Source organism: Danio rerio, chromosome 3 (genome assembly GCF_049306965.1).
Source record: "Danio rerio strain Tuebingen ecotype United States chromosome 3, GRCz12tu, whole genome shotgun sequence".
NCBI classification, from domain to species: domain Eukaryota; kingdom Metazoa; phylum Chordata; class Actinopteri; order Cypriniformes; family Danionidae; genus Danio; species Danio rerio.
Genome location: NC_133178.1, coordinates 23,633,972 through 23,657,266, shown reverse-complemented (window position 1 = coordinate 23,657,266; position 23,295 = coordinate 23,633,972). Strand labels below are relative to the sequence as shown.

At 41.1% G+C, this 23,295-nt stretch overlaps 1 protein-coding gene and 1 long non-coding RNA gene across 4 annotated transcripts in view; one reads left to right on the top strand and one right to left on the bottom strand.

Annotated features, from left to right (window-relative positions):
- Positions 1-4,278: 4,278 nt before the first annotated feature.
- Positions 4,279-23,295, top strand: part of LOC100535636 (protein shisa-9) — a 121,613-nt gene continuing 102,596 nt past the window's right edge. For all 3 annotated transcript variants that reach the window (XM_009299406.5, XM_017354765.4, XM_073944425.1), the window contains exons 1-2: positions 4,279-4,562; positions 7,176-8,320. In XM_009299406.5, the coding sequence (XP_009297681.1) occupies positions 7,776-8,320 (545 nt within the window). In that variant the 5' untranslated portion in view covers positions 4,279-4,562; positions 7,176-7,775. The remainder of the gene's footprint in view (positions 4,563-7,175; positions 8,321-23,295) is intronic.
- Positions 14,180-18,122, bottom strand: LOC141381194 (uncharacterized). The gene is made up of 4 exons (XR_012400975.1): positions 17,550-18,122; positions 17,127-17,393; positions 15,329-15,438; positions 14,180-14,814 (listed from the first exon to the last, which is right to left on the bottom strand). It is a non-coding gene; the product is annotated as an uncharacterized lncRNA (long non-coding RNA).

Below are 23,295 nucleotides of genomic sequence, written 5' to 3'. Positions count from 1 at the left end.
ATAAGTTTCCCCCGGCCTGAACGCTCATTGCCCCTTATTTCTCCCACAAGACCTCTGGACTCATCCGTTCCTTCCCTGTGGTGCTGCTTGTCTGCTGCACCACAGCAATAATTCAAAAACACAGAGCTGGAGAGAAGACCCGGAGAATGACTTTGAGTATGAAGAGGCTGTGCAGGAGAAAAAAAATGGAGAACAGCAGGTAAACAACCAAAGTCATGGCTACAGTTTACAGAGAACACCTTCAATGTTTTGTAAAACTAATAAAAACAAAAGGCTTTAATAAATAAAACTAAGAAATTGCTTGTGAATTTTACAATAAGCTACAAAAGGAATAACACATTTGAGTTAAATGTCACATTCTGAGGTAGACAAACTTTAAAAGCGTTTTCTCATGAAGCGTACTCCCAAAATCATTTTGACAATGTGATCAAAAGCGGGTAGACTTTGGATGGCGTGAGATGATTCCCCGTGGCCAGACTCGGGCTTGGTTTTTTTTTCCACACTCGCCGCCGCCGTTGGCTGTGGCCTGTTTTCTGAAACATCAGCTCTACAGATCAGCCCGTTTCAATGAGTCAGAAATATTTAAAAGAAATCAGAGCTCACGAAGCCAACGGCAACCACAACACTCCGCGAAAACATTATCATATATGCAAATAAATCTCTCATTCTCCCTCTGTTCCTGTTGTTCTTTAGTTGACCTCATTTATTTTCCTTTCTTGTTCTAGCTCTCATTAGGTGAATCTCACCAAAACTGTTGTTATCATGACCTTTTACAAATGATGACTGTATATTCATGACAGTGAAGCACATTTAAACCCAGCCTCCCAAAATGTCAGTTATAAACATGGTTATTAGAAATATTTAACTACTGTACCTTTATTTCTGCATTGTTCATGATACATTTTACTTTTCATATCACGTTAACAAGAGACACTATAAGGGATGTACAGTAGCTTATTTGTTGGTTATCCAGTTTTCTCTAGTTTATTAAAGGTCCCTTGACGTGCTTTGAGATATGCATTTTTATTCAGTGTTTGATGTAACACAAAGAGAGGGTGGGTTATAGTGGAGCTCCTCCCCTTAAAAAAAACAACCAATAGTGTTTGGTTTTTCACCGTTCTGGAGTGGTTAAGCTCTAGTGCATCAAATGAAAAGCAAATGAGAAGTGTATTAAAGTGGCGGGTCAAATACTAGAGCAGTTATGATTTGATGAGAAACTGAAATATGAGGTGACGTCAATAAAACCATTGATCCGTTCAGGCAGAAGTGACAGACTGCTACCTTTACATGTTTATATCGGTTTTATATCTTCCAAATATGAATTTTGTCACCGTTTTGGAGCGCACTAGCTTATAGATATCTTAAAAATGAACAATTCTGATGCTAACATCTAAAAATATATATTGTACAGGACCTTTACAGCTGAGTGGCTTGAAAATGTGCTTGTGAATACATTTTTGTAAAGTGAATTTGATTTCTACTTTATATTAAGTGGCCTTAACTAATTTGTACTTAGAATGAAAATAATAATTTGTTACAATGTACTTATTGTGTAAATACATATTTTTACAATGTACTTATGATTGATTAAATACCTGCATGTAATTACATCTGTTTTCTTTCTGTAAATACATTTGTCATTACACTTTTGACTATACCTTACACCTTATCCCATTTAAAACTACCCATACCACCAAACCTGTCCATAAACATACCCGTATCCCCCAAGAACAACAGAAGTGTTCTGCAATACATGAACACATTAGGTACATTGCATTTATTTTTTTGATGCAAGTAAATAGTAGTTAAAGTTACCTGTAATAGTAAGACCTGATGTTGTGTTGACCACTTTTAGAGTTAAATATCTGCTAAACACTGTGCTCAGTTTAATGTGATTGTAAAAGAAGGTAATTGTTGATTCTTGTACATATAAACAAAGTTTAGAAATAAAATGTCAGACGAATGGTTGTTAAAAAAGAAATGTGCAACCAAAAAAGAAAATTTACCATTTACTATACCTCAAGCACTTCCAAACCCTTATTGAGTTTCTTTATTCTGTTGAACGCAAAATCTGCTATTTTGAAAAAAAAGTGGAAAACCAATACTCTTTGACATCCATAACAGGGAAAACAAATACTGTGGAAGTCAATTATTACAGCTTTCTTCAAAATATCTAAATAACAGGTTTGGAACAAGTGAACGATCAGTAAATGTCCATTTAAATCACCTGTCTTCTCCATTCTGATGATTAGACATTTCTGTCAACAAACAGTTGAAGAGGAAAAGTAACCAGTAAGTGTATACAAATTTCAAGAGATCACACTTAGCTGATTATTGATTATAAAGTGTGCTTTGGCATGCTGTCTCAGAGTCAGGAGAGAGCCCTGAGCTCAGAAGATCCTTAAGCCTGGGGATTCCTCCGATTTTATTGGGAGAGAGGTAAGTCTGAGCTCAGCTTCCCTGAATTTGTTTCTTCTGCCTATTCCTTGGTTATTAGGGGTTGCCACGATGGAATGAACCGCCAGTTATACAGCATATGTTTATGAGGTGAATGGGCAGTATTAAAACCACTCATATACTGTGCCAATTTAGTTTGTTTAATTCACTTATACTAAATGTCTTTGGACTGTGGTAGGAAACCCAGGGAAGTACCCAGGGAAACACACGCAAGCACGAGGAGAACATGTTGACTTCACTCATATGAGTGGATTCTTTAAGGCGAAGGTAAGAAAATCTGGTTGTTTATATACATTTTGATTGGTAAATGATATGATAGCTAATGCGAGACCGGCCGTAGTCAATCATAAGCATGTGATCCTCTCGAAATTAGTTTATAAATAAGCTTCAATTGGTACCGGGCCGCATAAGGAATTATTAATTATTTCTGTTGTTTTTGAGTCTGAATGATCTTTTATTTAGAAAATCTTTTATTTTAAAAATGACCGCATTCTATCGCTTGCATCCCAAATTGAACCCACAAGCGACAAAATGAGTTATAAACAGACATCTTTAGAAAGTTTCTTTGCTGAGGGGAAAAGGCCCAGTGACGAACCCATGAACTGCCAAAGATACCTATTTGTCAATAAATCATGTGAAACCAGTATGTCGGTGCAAAAAGATCAACTGCTGGAGATCATGAATGACGGCAGCCTTTTAAAGGCAGTTTGCATATCGCGTCTTTTCTAGAGTTTGCGTAAGTTTTTTATTTTCAACGGATGTGCGCTGCCTGTGCAATGCACCCAGTTGAATGAATGCACTACTAGTCACGAGACAAGAACTGACCGATCAGCTTCAGCTTGTATGGACTATACACATATCGGTAGACTAAATATCACAGACAAACACAAAACACCAAACACCGCAGTGCTTAGTCATTTTCTCCATAAATAAAACTTGTATCAGAGTGACAGCAATGTTTTGTCAGCTTGTCATCCTCTGAGAAAACAGTTGATAGTCGACTAGCAACCTACGAACCACTGCCCCCTGTCCACAGTAAAATTGTCAAGTGTTGACCGGTCCACTGTGATAAAAAGGTTGGGTACCACTGCTCTATAAAATGCTGGGTTATTTAAACCCAAATAGGGCAAAATATGGACTAACCCAAACATTGGGCTAAATTTGGTCTTACTAATTTAATTGAAAAAATAACCCAGGAGTTAGGTTGGCCCATTTTACACAAGAATTGCTTTGCAATAGCCCTCATTTTTTAGAGTGTACACTACTGACTCTTTTGTGAGTCCATATTTCTTGTTCCTTCCTCTCCGTGATCCTTCCATTGCGTTAATCCCCTGCTGCTTTCTGCCCATCATCTCAGCCAAACCCCAAAAGAGCGCTGTACGCTTGCCACACACACGCACAGATCTGTGCCCTGCTGTCTCAGTAAACACTGCTGCAGTCATCTGTTGAACCATAAGATTTGGTTTTCAGTTCGGGAGAGATGGAAAGAGAGAGCCGCAATGAAAAACAGGCGCACAAAAAAAAAAAAAAAAAAGAGAGCAGATTGCAGGTTGTGGAGACAGTGAGAGCAGGTAAACATATGGCTGAAACAGAAAGAGACAGAAACAGGGGGAAACGACAGGAATATTTTTGAACAGTGAGAACAAAACATGGGACAAAGGAGGGAGAAGGTGTCAATGACAGAGAGGAAAAGAGAGAGGGGGGCGAGCCAGCAAACGAGATACGCTCATTCGCTCACGAGACAAACTGAGTGAGAGAGAGAGAGAGAGAGAGAGGGAGAGGGAGGGAGAGAGAAAGAGAGAAGGAGCGCAAGCAACTATCATTCGTTCCTGACTCCACACGGGAACACACCATCCCTGGAACACGGCTGGGAACGGAGGAACGGGAATGCACTGGGACGAAAAAACTGAGGAGAATAAAGATTACCTGCCATCTGTTGGTCTTCCTCACTCATCTGTCATCATCCACTGTCACTTTTTCTCTTTTTTTCTGAGGAGAACTTCTTCAGAGCCTCCAGTGAAAACACATACATATGGAGATATATCTATAACAATCCTATACATATATCAATATACAGTATGCCTGTTTTCATAAACAGCGTATGGGTAAGCCGATGGATTCAGATTCTACGCTTCAGAAGCATTTCCTCGGTTGTAGGAAGCTGATCTGTTGCATTCTGAGACGTGTGCATCTGCAACCGTGCTTCCACATGGAGAAAGACAGGCATAGAGCTTAGATCAGGTGCTTCAGGAGCTGGATTAGGTGTGCTGTTGTGTCTTTTAACGTGTGAGTGTGTGTGTGTGAGTGTTTGTGCTTTTGTGGGGGGTTTCAAACTGGAGAAAATATGGAGCCGTAGTGCTGAGATCCTCTTTTTTTTTCTTTGTGTGCATGTGTGTGTGTGTGTGGTAGGTTTAGAAGACAGCAAAGCAAGGAGTTGAAACTGCAGCAAAATGCCAGAAAACAAAAACAACAACAAGAACCCCCAACTCCCTTCCAAAAAAAGCCCAAACTAGAAAATGTGTTGTGTTGTAGCTCTGGAGACTTGTTACTTACTGGTGATTGAGTAGAAACTTTGCTTGAATAAACAGAAAGCAAACCAAATTCTGTACAGTGCATCTAGCTCAGGTTATTTCAATTTAGAGTTTGCAATTATGGACATTTGTGTCTTGTGTCTGAGATTATTCTCCTCGAGTTTGAGTTGGAAATGGCAGACTTTGGTGTCTTCTGTCTCAGATGTTTTATTATTTATTTTTGGAGGAATACACAAAGTGGATGAGTTTAAAATGATAAACTTTTGGTGTCTTTTTAGTGTCTTCAGATGCTTCTCCTGATATTTTTAGAGAAATAAACAGAAAGTGGAAGAACTAATGAAGAAAGTGAATATTGCGACTTAGATCATTTTAATGTGAAATGAGTCTAAATTGGCAGACATTGGTAACTGTTGTCATTTGTTAATACCTAAAATGTTTTTGGGAGATATTAAAACATGTAATTTGGATATCTATATTGAATAGTTTTGATTTGGATGAGAAATTAGTTCAAGTTTATTTTGAATTGCTTACTTTGGTGTCTTTGGTCAAATATCTTCTACAGTGTCAATGAAAAGTGAATTAAAATATGAATAGAGTAGCATATATGTCTCTAATTTAGATGATAAATGAGTTTGAGCTCATATTGAAATGGCTGACTTTGTGTGTTTGGTCTCAGATGTTTCTCCTAAAATTTCTTTAAAGAAATAAAGAAGAATAATGTGCCTAGTTGATTTCTCAGATAGTTCAACACTTTAGTTAAAATTGTAATAATTTTGGTGTTTTTTTCTCAGACATTTCTCTTAAAATATATTTGGAGGAATAATCAGCAAACTTTTTTTTTTCGCATGGTATAGCTCAAGTCATTTTGATATGGACAACAAATTAATTTGAAATTATATTGAAATTTCAGATTTTGTTATTTAAGATCTTCTCATTTTTTGTTTAATTGAAAAAACACGCAGAGATCTTACTAATAACATCTACGGCATGTAACAAGTACAAGGTTTTCATTCTGAAATTTCATACTTTGATGTCTTGCTCAATTCAGAGCACAGTTTGAGACTATTGAGATCTCTATCTCAACTCTCCTGAAGCGTCTCAGCAGCAGACGCTCTCCTTTTAATAGAGATTGTGGTCTAGAAGAGAGAATGGAGATGTTAAAGAGATCTCATTTGTGATTACTTTTTCCTGCGGGGACTGCAAGTGTGTTTGTGAGCAAGCGAGGAGTGGAGAGAGTGTGTGAACAAGACAGAATATCTGATCAAAAGTGGCCAATGTGAGATACAGCTGCATACTCACACACAGAATAGAGTTCAGCAGATCAGCACAACCACAGTTAATAAGAATTAGTGTTTCGGCCATTAATCAAAAGCAATCCACTGAAAAACAATATGTGATATTGTACATTATGAGATTTAAAAGGGATAGTACATCCAAAATGGAAAATTTGGATATAATTTATTCACCCATTTGCTTGTTCCAAACTTGTTTGAGTTTCTTCCGTCTATTGAACTCAAATGAAAATATATTATAGGTTGCTGGAAACTGGTAACTATTGGGTTTTAGCTTTTTTGAAAATATCTTTGCGTTCAACAAGAAACAGATTTGGAACAAGTCAAAGGTAATTAGTTAAAACATTTTGGGTGAACTATCCCTTTATGGGTTAACATTTATATATATATATATATATATATATATATATATATATATATATATATATATATATATATATATATATATATATATATATATATATTTATACATTTAGTAACACTTTATTTTGATGGTCCATTTGAGTATTAATAGACTGTAAGCTTAATATTTGTTGATATTGCTCCTTCAACAGACATTTAACTGACTATAAGAAACTTTGCAAGTACATGTCAACTCACACTAACCCTAACACCAACCTAACAGTCTACTTATAATCTATTGAGAATTAGTTGGCATGTAGATGCAATGTAACTTATATTCAACAAACAGACCATCAAAATCAATTGTGACAATATATTTTTAAATGTGTCCACAAATATTGCAAACATTTATATAAAAATGACTATATTTGACTGAAAATATACATAAATTAACTAAAATAATGCCAATTCCAATAATCTTTAATCACATTTTTTTTTTAAATCATGACCTAGAACTAGATTGTATGACGGCATGTTTGTTGTTTTGTCACAGGGGACCGAACTGAGCAGAAGGAAGACACCCTGATCGTGAAAAACAACAAAATCATCTGGAGGACTGAAGAACAACAGATATTCCTCTGAGAACTGAACAGTGCTAAAAGCTGAGAATGACTTGTGGAATACCTCCAAACTGTAGTGTGAGGCGTCACACAATGTTCAGTGGGACAAAGATTACGGATAAGGCTTGAGTCTAACGGCGTGATTCCTTCAGGCTTCTGAGTTGGAATTACACCAAGTGCTGTTATTTTTTTCTTTCTTGGGCCACGAAATAGTTTGTCTTGGGGTGAGATCCTCGAATTTGGAGTCTCTCCAAAGGGGAGGAATCTTGCTCTCTCTCTCGCTCTCTCCCTGTAGTGATGACAACAGCCAGCGTGTTGTGTGCTGAAGTGCTCTCCGTCTCACTCCCTGATGGGGGCTGCTTTTCCTGTATCAGCTCGCCGGACAACAAGTCAGCATTAAACCTGCTCTAAACTTGGAGACAGAACACCTCAGCAAATTTGGTTCAATTTAACTAAACTCCACTGGTTTTAACTGTCCCCTGTGGCGCTGTTGCATCCTGGAATACACATTGAGGGATTACTCGAAGAGGATCATGGCATCCTCACACCTGTTTTTCAATTTGTTGACTGCAGTTTGGCTGTTGAGCTATGTTTCCTATGGTCAAAAATCCAACACTGCCAGCACAGGTGTGCAAGCCACCAACCGGACGGCTGCGCCGTCTGGCGCCCCTGAGGTCACGCTTGCGACCCCGGGATCAGAACCGGAAGAAATTCCAGCAGCCGGGAGCCGTTGTTGGGGTTACTATGACGTGATGGGCCAATGGGATCCCCCGTTTAACTGTAACGCAGGAATCTACCTGTTCTGCTGCGGCTCCTGCTACTATCGATTTTGCTGCCAGTTTAAGGTCCACAGTCTGGATCAGACGTCTTGTTCTAACTATGACACTCCGGTGTGGGCCAATACAGGCAAGCCGGCGGCTCCGGTGACCGATGTCCAGGAGGAACCAGATCGAGATCGCACTCACATGATCGTCTATATAATATGTGGAGTGGTAGCCATCATGGTGCTGGTCGGGATCTTCACAAAACTGGGCCTGGAAAAAAGCCAAGGAGGACAGACGGACATGACCAACTCCAGGTGAGTGGGTGTGAGGATGAAGTCACTGCTCAGAGGTTGCTTGATTTGGGTGTATTTCTCAACATTGCAATAGAAGTTGCTTGTTAAATTTGGAGAAATTTTAAATTAGACAACTGTTGCAGTAGAAGTTCTGAGCTATACTGTGTCTTGTGATCTTGGTACCAAACATTCATATCTCAAAGTTGTGATCATACAGCCGACTTGCATCCTGCTCAATTTGTGCACAGTATGAGATCTCTGGAAGTGTCTCAACAGCTAAATCAAAGAACAAGGATTTAAGCAAATTCTCTAACTGTTTGCATGTAATCTAATTGTAAACAAGATCTGCAAAACCACAGGAGAAGCTTATTGAGTTCATTTAAAACTTTTTTTTTAAGCAGCTTGAAGACTATTTCTCATTACAACATCAGTCTGAAAATAGTCGACATTGAATTTTTAACCCTAAAAAACCATAAAGCCAGCCAGCACAAGATCTTAGGTATTTGTTTAAAGTTTTTGGTTAGCTGGTTTGGCTTCTTTAAACCAGACTTTGCAGGTTTGGATTCATCTGTTGTGCATCAAACAAAAACAAATCTCTCTCTGATCTAAAAAAGGTCAAAGACAGGATGCAATATCACAAGATGTGACCTTTAAATGAACACAAAACAAAACACACAAGATTTTTGCTATTATATTCTTGATATTGACATCTGAAATTACATTTCCTAGATAAAGATTTTCATTTGCTTGCTGAAGGAATTTCTGGCACTGTTTTAATTTCTTTATAAGTTATATACTTAAAATTCCTAAAATTACACTGTGAATGCTGACTAATCCAGGACTACATGGTTTGGTCTAGAAAAACTAGGAAAAACTAAATACAAAAGATGAAGATGCAAAGACAAGAGCTCTATCCTGAATAAGGTGCTGCTGAGAACTACTAAAAAGGTGCAGTGAGAGCTAAACATCCGAGACTATTATTTGTTATGATCAGTGATTTGGTCTGTCTGTAACCCTGGACTAGCCCCCATTTTGTTACAACAACCTTTTATTAAAATGTGGCACAAGTTTGATATTCCTTAATTAACTGGACCTACAGTATCAAATTATCATTCACTGTTAGCATACCAATGAAAACTATGAATGATTGCTTTTAATTATTTGTATTTTTGAGAATGCTTTGATGATGGCAAAATATGTATAAAACATTATGAGGTTGAGCACTAATGAAGAACTGCAGTGAGAGCTAAACATCCAAGACTAGTAGCGGTTATGATCAGTGGTTTGTTTGTCTGTAATCCCGGACGAGCCCCCACTTTGTTACAACCACCTTTTGTCAGAAATGTGGCACTAGGTTGATATTCCTTGGTAAATTAAATGGACCTACAGTACCAAAAAATCAATCAATTTTAGCATGCCAATATAAACATTGAGTAATTGTTTTTAATTATTTAAATTTTGTGAATGCTTTGATAATGGCAAAGTTGGTATAAACCTTATGAGATTGAGAACTATGAAGAACTGCAGTGAGAGTTAAACATCTGAGATTAATAGTTGTTATGATCAGTGGTTTGTTTGTCTGTAATCCCGGACGAGCCCCCATTTTGTTACAACAACCTTTTTTCAAAATGTGGTACTAGGTTGATATTCCTTGGTAGATTAAATGGACCTATAGTACGGAAAAATTACTCAATGTAGGCATGCCAACATAAACTTTGAGTAATTGCTTTTAAATATTTGTATTAGGTTTGTATAAAACTAGCTAAACTCAATTTAATATTACTCAAAGATCCATGCTTTAATGTAGAGCTTCATTACAATGTAAAGCTATACAATGCTAATTTCTAATAATAGTTTTAATATACTAATATACTAAACATTAATAAATAAATTTATAATATAATTTTAAGATAATATTACTTATTTGATTCTGCAATTTTTTTATTGTAATAACTTTTAATTGTTTAATATATTTCAAAATCCACATATGCCCTTGAGGAAATAAATCCCAGTGTTTTGAATGGGACAGCATCATCATAAACGTTAATGGTTATTTCTCAGAGCCTAGCTTTTGTTCAGATGAAAGTGTACAGTGCTAGCTGTAATCAGTGCAAAAAGAAGCAGTTTTAGTACTCCTCTCTTATGTGTTCTGACTTTATGACAGCTGTAAAAAGAGAAATAACTATTTTAAAGCACTCAAGACCATCGTAATGTAAATAAAGTTGACACTTTGGTCTCTTTTCAGTAGCGTAGCGTTGTCCTCCGGGGAAGGGAAGAGTGGGACGTCAGTTCAGCTATCTGTCTCTCATCCTTAATGTGGCATGGCAGACAGACACCATCATGATTTAATGAGGGCTATTGATAAGGGCTGGAAGCATGCCATGCCCGAGATAGAAAGTGCGCGCAAAAGGGAATGGATGATAGATTATTTGCTGTCTGATGATTTTGGGTGGTGGGGAGGGTAAAAACAAATTCTTTACAGTTTGTGACGAAATAAAATAATAGACACATGACAGAGACATGTTTTTGAAAGTTTATGAGAGTTTCTTTTTGTTAAGGATGTACATTGGTTCTTGTACACACTGAGTTATCTATGTGTGTGTGTGTGTGCTTGTACAATGACAGGGCAAGTGTTAGAAGGGCAAGCTAGCGAGCTCTGTAGCCAGCTTGTTGTAATTTAACACGATTTATCATAGGAAAGCTTAATGAGGCTCGATAAATGGGTGCCAAAAGTAACAAATAAAGTGTGTACATCATAATGGCGGGACACAACATATCTAGTGTGTGTTGGGGCGAGATACAGAGGCACATAGAGGAGAGGGAGAGAGAGATTCTATTGACCAGCTCTGAGAAATCCAATGAGGCCAACATGACCGGTTTCATCCAACACAAATGACGGTCAGTATAGAGACCAACGTGCTCACACAAACACACGCATACACAAAACCCATCCAAAGCCAATGATCTTATGCATTCACAGGGTCAAAACAGTGACTGATGACTGGTGAAATGTCTAGAAACCAAAATGGCATGCAAATGGATGTGCAATCAAAGCAAACCAACCGTGCTGGCTTGACACGCTCAGGCTTTACATTTTTTATGCATAATCTCACCTTTAATAATTACCTTGGGTGTATTTGAAGGGCATATTGCTGGTGAACGGATTTGCAAATGGCATGTTTGCTAGCGTGACTTTGCTTTTCATGTGTAAAAATCAATTCTATTCAGCATTAAATTGTGCATTTCCACCACTCCATGAGTGATGGCTGGACTGAACGCACTGCTTTCTACTTGTATTATTTTTATGTGCATGCTTGACAAGCCTGTTGGTAAATGGAGACTCAAGACAAGAGTGTTTGAGAGAGTATTTGTGTGCCTACCAAGTAAACATTGTAAGTCTATGCTGAGTGCTTCGTTGTTACATCCTGGCAATAGTAAAAGTGGCTCTGTGATTTTTTTTTCATCTCTGAAATGTGTGAACATGCAAATATAGCTTCACAATGAGAGGCCTGGAGAAAGAAAAGAGCGTTAGAAGAATAAAAGTAAGGACAGAAACTTGCAGCTAAGTTTTTAATGAGTGTGTCGTCGGTAAACACATATACTATACTAAAATGGTTACTGTACTACACTCAAAAAAGCCTAACTACATATTTAAAATGAGTTAAAAACAATTATTATGTTATTTTTGGGATAACTTAATTGTTTTATGTTCAATACAGTTAAATTTGTAAAAACGATTAAAGGGCACATATGATAAAAATCATCTTTTGTAAGCTGTTTGGATAGAACTGTGTGTACTGTAGGTATAATGTGTCCATAGTCATATTAGGGTGATATAAAGCCAAGTCTCTTTTTAAAAATTTCCTGACATTAAATTAGGATCCAAATCTTTTTGATTTCGAAGCCCACTGCAACTTGTCGTAGAAGTGCGATTACCCCGCCCACTATAATTATGTCAACAAGACAGGACGTTCGCAAAGCAGCCTAGATTAAAAGATCTGTTCAGCTCTCTGTGATCATCCATCATTATCAAATGTAATCAGGAATGAGTTTTAACAAGTTTTAAACAGTGCATGTTTGTAATAAATTCAGTAAAATCGCTGTAATTCATCACCACGTCAGTACAATATAAAAGACGCTTCAATCCCAGTTTGTGGACATTAAATAAGGTTTATTTTGTACATTAACATAACAAATATCCATACAGCAGTAGATATTAATGTGTATTCTGTCACATTTGCTGTGCAAAAACAGTGCAAAGTTAAACGCGTATGCTGTGTGTGTCCTCTGTGTGTGTGTGTGTGTGTCTGTGTGTGACTCATCATTGCAAAAAGGCTTGAATTAACTCCACAAGAGATCCAACACAATCATTGGGAAAGTTATTATTGTAGTATTTTTTACAAACGTTCACAAACGTGAGATCTGCTTCCTTCATGTCTGTCACTGTGCTGTTTATCTGACGCAGCCGAGGCGGATATTGAAGCACAATCTGACGGGCATGTGGGAACAGTGGGCAGGGAAAACTAGCATTGAAGGCACAGGCCACAAAAACAGCTACATTGTGTTCAGAGCAGAAAATCCCAATATTCTGAAAGCTAAAATAAATAATCTGATGCGTGTTTTGAGCTGAAACTTTACTGACACAGACACTGACTCACTGACTCCAGTTTTTTCTGGAGACACAAAAAACTTATCTGAAATCTTGAAAAAGGGGTAAAATAGGGGCCTTTTGAATTACCCTAATCAATTTGAGTTGGGACAACATGAAAGATTTCTGTGGAACCCAGAATTTTGTGTAGTATTGTGTAGTATTTTTGAGTAGTTTGTACAGTGTAGTATTTTCTTTCTTAAATTTGAGCCAATATTGAGATAACTAATCACTTTATTCTTAGAAGTTGATAAGCGATATATAGGCTTATGTAATATGTAATTGATATGATCTTTTCTGAATCTGGCAAAAAAAAAAAAAAAATGCAAACAAATAGAGTTCAGTGTGGTTTAATTTTCACTGCTGAAAGTCCAAACGCTTAAGAGCAGATCCATCGATGCGCAGCTCCACAAGTCCCAAACTAAGCAAGCCAATGGCGAAGAACAAAACTTCACCAATTGATAAAAGTGGAGGGAAAAAAAAAACCCTTGAGAGAAACCAGGCTCAGTTGGGCACAACCATTTCTCCTCGGGTCAAACTTCCTGTGCTTTGACTCTGCATTCTAGGCACCGGTCTAAGGTTAAACAATAACCTCTGAAGTGACTTTCAATTTTGGGCACAAATAAATAAATTTCGGTTGTTGGCATATTTTTGTAATGCATTGGTATGCACAATACATTGGCAGCCATCTGCCTATAAATGTTTATTTTTTATTATCACTATCTGCCTGGTAATAAAAATTTGGTTGTTATATTAGTCAACAAGGTGAGGATTATCCAGCTGGCTGAACCATTTCCCAGCAATTTTGTGTTTGAAAGAAGTCTAGTAGATATCTAAGCTTAGATTGGCTAAAACAAAGCTAAATTTGAGATGCCAATGAAAATCTAATAGATGTCTAAGAATAGCCCAAAACTAGAGTAGTCATCAGAAACACAGGAATGAATGACTAAACGTGAAGTCTGTATACTGTGTGTATTTGATGACTAGTCTAGTTTTGGGCTATTCTTAGATGTCTAGTAGACTTTTGCTAACAGCCTAAATTAACCTTCGTTTTAGATGTCTATTAGATGTCTATCAAACACAAAATCTGACGCATTCTGTTTTGAGAAAATAAATATCTATATGTTTATTTTCAACAATTATTAGTTATTATTATAATATAATTTAAACAATAATTATCATTGTTGTTTATATTAACAATAAAATCAGTTGTCAGGCACAAAAAAATCTTTATCAATGGCCTTTATAGTATAAGCTCTCGAATAAAACATTTATTTGTATAAGCCATAATTTCAATATTGCTACATCCATGACACATTAAATATAGGAGATATAGGAGACAAAAATACATTACGGAAGACAGCAAATTAAAGAAGATATAGGAAACAAAAATACATTGCGGAAGACAGCAAATTAATATTTCAGGTTAAATTTTTCCCAAAGATTTGGATTTTATAAGGTTCGTTTTCTAGTCTATATTCAGCTTTACTGGCCAGCGCACCTGGGCCAGAGTATGCAGTTGTGTCCCATTAAAAATGCATTAGGATTTCTAATAGGGATGATTCCCAATGCCAATGCCCTGGAACTACTAATGCGCTAGACAAACAAATTGAACTCCACAGCGAGCCCACCAAAGCGAGCAGGAACCAGCAGGAGACGTCTCACAGGTCCTTCCATACAAAGCTCATGAATACACTGAAACCTGCTGCACTTCCCTTACCCACAGGTCAAAGACTCCCAGGTGTTTTCACAGCTTGTCAGTATGATAGAAAGGACAAAAATGATGAGAACTCATCAATGATGCAGAATGACTCTTGACACATTTGGCAGGATAACGAGGAAGACACGAATCTTGAAGTACAAAACCCTGCCAAAAACAAAGCAAAAATCCATTTAAATTGACCCAGAAACAAAGGAATTTCAGCTATAAATCATTATTAACAACCTCAAAGAAGCAAAAAATAGTCAAATGATCAGAATGTAGCTGGAAAAAAGATAAACTCCTTGATTCTTTTCATATCTGTAACACTTAAACATATTTGCACCTCCTGAGAAGTTATCCAATTACCCTACCCACTTGTACATTTTCATCAACAACAAATCATGCATATGCTAGTTTACCTCTTTATGAACGTTGTGTTCGAAGGCCTACAATTAACTTTTATGCCATTCCTTATTCTAAGTACACACTGCAAATTTATGTAAGGTTATGTTAAAACAGTATGGTGTCATCTCTTAATTGTTAGCATAAAATGTTGTGTAATGTTCCCCCAGGTTCAATTTTAACACCTTAACACTAACAACTAAGCTATAGTAATGACACACTGGCTTTAAAATCCTGTTCATGGCAAACATTTCACAGCAAACAATGTTGTTCTTACCAGTAATTAGCATACCAATTAACTGTAGCGTAGCCTCATCAGTGTCATTGTGATATTGTTTCCTGCCTCACTCCATGAGAATAAACTTTGATTAGTTACTGTCTGTATCTCTTGAGAGAAAAACAAAAAACAAAAAACAGATGAAATATATTGTAACTACACGAAATGTGTTATGTGCATTGATTTAAAATTTCTATTATAAAACATTTAAGATCTAATACCTCATATAAAATTACTTGAGTTTACGTTATATAAGTAACTATTTACCAAACAAATGAAAATGAAAAATGTTGCCTTGTCTTTGTGACTAATTGGAAATGACTGGAATAAATAACAGATTTTTTTGTAACTTGAATAACACAAAAATTTGATTGTAAATAAACAAACAAACAAATAAATGAAAGCCGGCCATATAATTAGGTCCGCCTATCCAACTGCTAGTTAACACAAATTTCTAATCAGCCAATCACATGGTGAAACTTAATGCATCAAGACAATCTGCTGCAGTTCAAACTGAGCATCAGAATGGGGAGGAAGGGGGATTTAAGTGACTTTAAACATGTTCTGTGGGCACAAATGCCTTGCAGAATTCAGAGAAGAATGGCCAGACCATGTCTATTACTTAATGACCACAGAGTACCCATCTTCTGATGGTTACTTTCAGAAGGATAACACGTGAATAAAGTGGCTGGTGCGTTTATATGAATGAAAGAATAAAATAACCTAATATTTAGCAAAATTAAACTAACTGCTAAATAAACTGAAAATATAAAACAAACATTTTTTTTTTTAAATCCATTAAACTATAATCTATTAAAATATATAAAAATCACTTTTTTTTGCAGCTGGAAAGGCATCCGCTGTGTAAAACATATGCTGGATAAATTGGCGGATCATTCCGCTGTGACGGCCCCTGATGAATAAAGGGTCTAAGCCAAAGAAAAATGAATGAATGAATGAATGAATATAAAAATCACATTAGATGCAATTTAAATGAATATAATTTAAGTACAAGACCAAATAATAATGCAACAATGCACACTATATTGCAAGTACAATGAAAACTGAAAATATAGAATAAAAACTAATTGGAAATATTAACAAAAGTCTTATTTTTTTATAAAAAATACTACAAGATAAATGAACCAAAAGGCTTAAATGTAGTTTTGGGTGTGTTTTAAGTAAAATGTCATATGTATCTGTTCACAAAACAGTGGTTTGATCTTTTTAATGATCTATAATCTTTAGATTTTTCCAATTTTAAAACACCTCTACTGTAATAAGCAATCTACACCTTTTCTACTCTAGGGAATATTTATTGACATGCTTTTTTGTTTCAGTAAAGTTTGTGTTTAAACAGAAATTGACTGCCAATATCAGCCGATCCCTCAAATACTTTAGTAGAATTAAGGTGTTTAAACACTTTTATAATTCCTCTACTAAATGTCACATTCGTTGAAGACGTGTCCTGTCAGTTCCTATACATCCACATTCAAACTGAGCTGTGCTGCTCATGCGGGTGACAGAAAATGTGAAAATATCATCTCCTCGTAATCTCTTGTCAATTTCATTGACTGAATCCATCATTAAAACTGTCCCTGTAACCCTAAGTCAACCCCCTAACCCCACAGATACCCCATCAGACAGACAGATGTGCTTGTGAACACACACACACAAATGCGCACACACACGTTCCATTCTGCTTCACTGAAGGCTGAAAGGACTCTGAGGGCTTTTTGGCAGCCCAAAGCTCAGAGCTATCAGAGCCCTTTGAGATTAGCAGTTTCATTGCGTGTACCTGTCTATCAGTGCCTCGATGAAGAAGCTGAACCGCACAGTCGGACATCACTCTGGCTATAAAGGTGACTGTCTTGTAAAGCTACTAAATGGACCATTGCACCCATGATTGTTGCAATTCCTTTGGGAAACCAAGCTCAAGAGCAGAGATGTCAGTGACAAATGCTGCCACTACCAATGGATTAGACATGGATTAAAGAGACTCACTGCAGGAAACCGCTCTGCCTGAGATTTCATTTGGACTCAAATACCACTGGAAGAAAAAAGGCTAAAAGCAAAAAAAAAAAAATAATAATAATAATAATAAAAAAAATATGCATTTTGCAGGGGTGACATTAAAAAGTGATGTCAGAAGCCAAACCAGTTCAACAACATGAAAGACATTACCTAAAGGGATAAGAGGAAAATTGTGTCATTTACTCACCCTCAATAAAGTTCCAACATGCTTGACTTTCTTTAAAGAATTAAAAAAGATGAAGGTCACTGAGCTTTGTGAAATAATACTGGGAAACAAGTTTATTTTAGTAAACAAAAACCGAAACTAAGACTAAAATTATTGGACAAATTTAACATTTAAGTTATTAAAAAAATGTAATATTTACAATAACTAAAAACTAAAACTAAATGAAACTAACAACAGCCACTGAACAAAAATAACTTAATCAAATTATTAGTAAAAATAATAGTTATTTTCAGAGTTAATAAGCACTCATTCTGTCCCAGATAATCTGTTGCTCAGAGAAATACTTGTACATGGTGCTTAGGCTGAACCACATTAGTTAAGTGCATGTGTCATGTTCAGCAGGTGGACTCAAGCACAATATAAAAGATAGGTTTTAATGATTATAATATAAAGCAAAAAGGCAACAAAAACAACCCAGAGGGGGAAAACATTAACAAAAAACAAACTTGGCTGGGCTGGCTAGGATGAGGGCTGGGCAGGACATGACATAACAACTCGACTGGACTGGAATAGCAATATATAATGAACTTGCACAGAACAGTAGACAAGAGGGGACTATAAAGAGAAAAACTAATAAACAAACAGGTGAACTGAATAAACTAATAATTGGTTAACAAGGAGGGTGGGACTAGACAATAGACAGGAGAGCACAGGGCACAAAGAAACGTTCGAGGTTGCAGAAGTAACCCTTCGTTCCCCGAGGAGGGGAACGGAAGTGCCATAGAGTGGATTGATTGAAATCCACGAAATGGGAGGATTCGGTTCAAAAGCCGCTTGTCTGAAAGAGTATTGAACGGGCCAATGAATGCAATGAATTGGCAGCGTAAGCTTGCACAGGTGTACTTCATTGCCAATTATCCCAGCATATAAGCACACCTGGAGCGAGCAGACGCCATCCTTTTAAGCTGAAGAGACTTTCAAACAGCTAAGGGACAGTCATTATGGCGACGGAGTATGGCACTTCCGTTCCCCTCCTCGGGGAACGAAGGGTTACTTCTGTAACCTCGAACGTTCCCCTTCGGTTGGGGAACTTCAGTGCTATAGAGTGGATTGATTGAAATCCACGAAATGGGAGAAGTATGGAAAGCGCCATAATGACTGCACCTTACCAACGCCCCCGATGAGGGGATTGTCAAGAAAGCGTGACGCACCCACATCATGGGAGGGTCGGTCCTCCAACGTGTCCCTGGCCCTAATTTATCCTACTTCAACAGAAGTTTTACGGATTTAGATATATTTTTGGGAAGTCGTGAGCATCTAGATATTTCTAGGAAAATACGACAGTACGTTGGGAAGCGTGCAATCCCGATAGGGAGGACGCTGCGGAGGCCATCCGTTACCCAAGGGGGGATAGATGGCAGAATTTACATATGGACTAGCCCTAAAAGGGGGAGTACGCATAGCAAAAGAGTGGTTAGCGGGGAGGGAAGACACGGGTCCGCCCAGGGGGGGGGGGACTTAACCGTGGCGGAATAAGCATATGGGATCGCCTAGTGGGGATCACGCATAGCAGGCACCTTTACCCAAAACGCGGGCTGACCAGCGGGCAGACCTACAACGTAGTGGGCCAGCAAGTGACTCCTCCGCTGAGTCAGTGCTGGGGGCCACGGAGGAAACTGCAGGGCTCACCTGACGGGGAACTTTACTGACAGATAAAAAGGCGCACGTACCTCCGTGTTAGGGAGAATGGCGCAGCAAGCGTGTTTCAACACCCTACCGAATTGTTTCCTCAATCACCAAGGGTTGCCTAATACCCTTGAGGAAACCGGCTTCACTCGCAGATTGTAAAACCTTGCAAATGTGTTAGGTGTCACCCAGCCCGCAGCTCTACAGATGTCTGTTAGAGGGGCGCCGCGTGCGCACGCTCGAGAGGATGCGAAGTTCCGAGTGGAGTGCGCACGCGCTCTCGGGGGACGCGGCTCATCTCGACTCTGATAGTGAAAGAAGGCATCCACAATCTAGTGGGAACTTATTTCGGTACGGCACTTCCCTGCTGCCAACCGCTATAACAGACGAAGAGCTGCTCAGATGATCTAAACTCTGAGTGCGGTCCGGATAATACGCAAAACGCGAACTGGACAATAAAGAAGGGCTGGGTCTGCCTCCTCCGAGGGCAGCGCTTGCAGGCTCACTACCTCGTATTAAAACGGAGTGGTAGGAACCTTGGGCACATATCGCGGGCGGGGTCTCAGGACGTGAGAGAAAGCCAGCCCAATTACAGGCACGAGTCACTGACCGAAAAATGCCTCCGGGTCCCCGACCCTCTAATCGATATCAACGCGACCAGCAGAGCTGTCTTCAGGGACAGAAAGATACTGAGTCGAGGATCGAAGGGATCTGACGCGGCTTGTGTAGCGAGGGCGAGATCCTAAGAGGGCATGAGAGGGGATTAATTCGCTTAGCGCCCCTGAGGAACCGGATGATGAGGTTATGCGTTCCCACGGTGCTGCCAGCCACCGCGTTATGAGAGCGGAGATGGCAGCCACATAACCTTGAGTGTGGAGGGCGACAGCCTGCTCTCCAGCTTCTCTCGGCGTAAAGAAAGCACAACGCTGATCTGGCAAATTACGGGGGTCTTCTCAGCGAGAGACACACCATTCAGTGAATAGACTCCACTTCAGGGCATAGGCGCGCTCGGGGCTCTAGCCCGAGTGACGGTATTAGCCACCGCAATCGGAGGTTACCTAAGTCTTCCTCGCAAAGATCGGCGAGGGTGCCAGGTGGTGCCCTGTCCCTGAGAGAGTAGGTGCTCTCTCGAAGGGACTGCCAGGGGAGGGCTATCGCGAGGGAGAGCTCTGACATCCAGGTCCGGTTGAGCCAGAGGGGCGCAACCAGCAACCTGTTCCTCGTCCTCCCTGACCTTGCACAGTAACTGCGCGAGCAGGCTCACTGGGGGAAACGCGTATTTGCGCATACCCCGAGGCCAGCTGTAAGCCAGTGCATCCGTGCCGAGAGCACTCGGTCAGGGAAAGAACAACTGGCAATGAGCGATCTCGGGGGAAGCAACAGATCGATCTGGGCTTCCCCGAATCGCGCCCATATCAGCTGAACAGACTCGGGGTGGAGTCTCCATTCTCCAGGACGTAAGGCTGCCGTGAGAGCGCATCGGCTGCACGGTTGAGCTTGCCTGAATATGAATGGCGTGCAGCGATTTCAGCCGCGGATGACTCCAGAGGAGCAGACGGCGGGCGAGCTGAGACATGCGGCGAGAGCGCATACCCCCCATACGGCTGATATATGCCACCGCCGCCGTACTGTCCGTCCTGACCAGCACGTGTTGCCGCTCCAGCACCGGAAAAAAACGGTGGAGAGCGAGGAACACTGCCAACAGCTCCAGGCGATATGCCAATGCAGCTGGGTACCTTTCCACAGGTCCGCAGCCGCATGCCCGCAACGCACAGCCCCCCAGCCTGTGTTGGAAGCGTCTGCTGAAACGACAACAAGACTGGACGCCTGTTCTAGAGACACCCAGGCCTGTAGGAACGAGGGGTCGCTCCAAGGGCTGAGGGCGCGGCGACACAGTGCAGTAACAGAGACTCGGTGTGCGCGCGCATGCCATGCGCGTCTGGGGACTCGATTGTGAAGCCAGTGCTGAAGTGGTCTCATATAGAATAATCCGAGCGGCATGAAGCGGCTGCGGATGCCATATGCCCCAGGAGCCTCTGAAATAGTTTCAGTGGGACCACTATTTTACTGTCGAGCTCTCTCAGACAGTACAGCATCAGCTGAGCGCGCTCTCCAGAGAGGCGCGCTGCCATGGTGACCGAGTCCAGCTCCAGCCCGAGAGAAGAGATCCTCTGCACGGGGGCGAGTTTGCTCTTTTCTCGGTTGACCTGAAACCCCCACAGGTGGAAGTGCCAGAGCACTTTGTCTCTGTGCATAACCAATTGCTCCGAGAGAGGGCAAAAATCAGCCAGTCGTAAGAAATCGAGTATGCAGATGCCCGCGAGCCGAAGGGGCGCTGAGGCACCCTCCGCGGGCTTGGTGAGGACCCGCGGAGACAGAGAGAGCCCGAAGGGGAGGACTTTGTATTGCCAAGCTCGACCTTCAAACGCAAACCGCAGAAACTAACGGTGGCGAGGAAGAGTGGAGACATGGAAATACGCGTCCATCAGGTCTAATGCTGCAGACCAACCCAGAGGACGAACGCACCGGAGGATGCGCTTCTGCGTGAGCATTCTGAACGGCAGCTTGTGCAGGCAGCGGTTCAAAACGCGCAGATCTAGGATTGGCCGTGACCCACCGCTCTTTTTGGGCACGATGAAGTGTGGGCTGTAAAACCCGCTCTCCATCTCGGCTGGAGGGAGCGGCTCGATTGCATCCTTTGCCAGGAGGACAGCAATCTCCTCTCGCAAGACAAGGGCGGACAGGGGGCTGACCCTGGTGAATACACACCCGCGACTTGGGGGGCCGTTTCGCGAACTGAATCGCATAGCCGAGTCTGATTGTGCGTATGAGTCACCGCGAAGAGCTGGCCCGCGCTAACCAGGTAGGCAGAGCTCCCGCTAATGGACTCATCGCTACAATCGCTGACGTACCAGCAGTGGGGCAGCGCGGAGTGGGTGTGCTGATCCGGGAAGCTCGCGGGTCCCACGGAAAAGCTGGAGGTGAGATATTTACTCTCACTCCGAACCCGAGCTCCGGAGGGGAGGCTCGAGGGGTGGGAGAAAGGAGACTGTCCTCCCAGCGCTCGTGAGCCACTGGCGAAACGCACCGAATCTGCAAGCTAGAAAGCATAGCGTCCCAGACTGGCAGATTTCGGGCTGTCACATCTGGGGAAGTGAAAAGTGCCCTTTCATAATGTTTTCATGGCAGTAAAAAAGTGCCGTTGTGAAATGGGGCCCCGCCCTCCAGCGGGGAAAGAGCAAGTTCCCTCTTCTCCAGATGGCCTGTCCCAGGGACGCTTCGCGGTCCGTTGCCAGACTTAGCGGCGTTCTGGGCAGGGGGGCTGCCTGCTTCCAAGGTGCCCGACGCGCCCGCTTCGCCAGAGGCGTGTGCGGGGGCGGAGCAGCTCTCGTAGGCGGGCGCCTTCGGCGAGGAGCAGGTATGAATGGCACGGCGGGCGGAGCGGGCTACGGACCGCCGATAAGACATCACCCATCAACTGCTCTCTCACCGCCTTGAATTCCTGGGTGAATTCACAGACGGTGTCGCCGAACATGGCTTGGGATATGGGGAAAGTCAAGAAAGCGGACTTTGTCGACTTCGCGCATATCAGCCAGGGGTGGCGCTCCTGGATCACTAATGTGGACATCGTCCTCCCCAACGCACACGCAGCGGACTCAGTAGTCCGAAGAGCTAAGTCGGCGGCGGTGCGAAGCTCGTAAGCCTGGGTTGGACCCACCCTCGTGCAGCTCGGCCAGCGCCTGCGCTAGGTAGCGCTGGTAGGTGGCTATCGCATGCAAGGCGGAAGCAGCCTGGCCCGCAGCTATGTAAGCTCTAGCTCCGAGGGAGGTAGATAACTTACAGGCTTTGGATGGGAGACGAGGCGAACCCCGCCAAGAAGAGGCGCCGCGCGGATTTACCGCCATCGCGCACTCAACCTGAGGAATCGCCACATACCCCCTGGCTGTTCCACCGTCAAGAGTGGTTAGGGTGGAGGGACACGCAGCACAAGCAGAAAAAAGTGCTTTACAAGACCGCGTGAGCCTACTGTGCACCTCCGGGAAGAAGGGAACGCCCCTCTAGTCGGTCCGGCCGCGGAGCT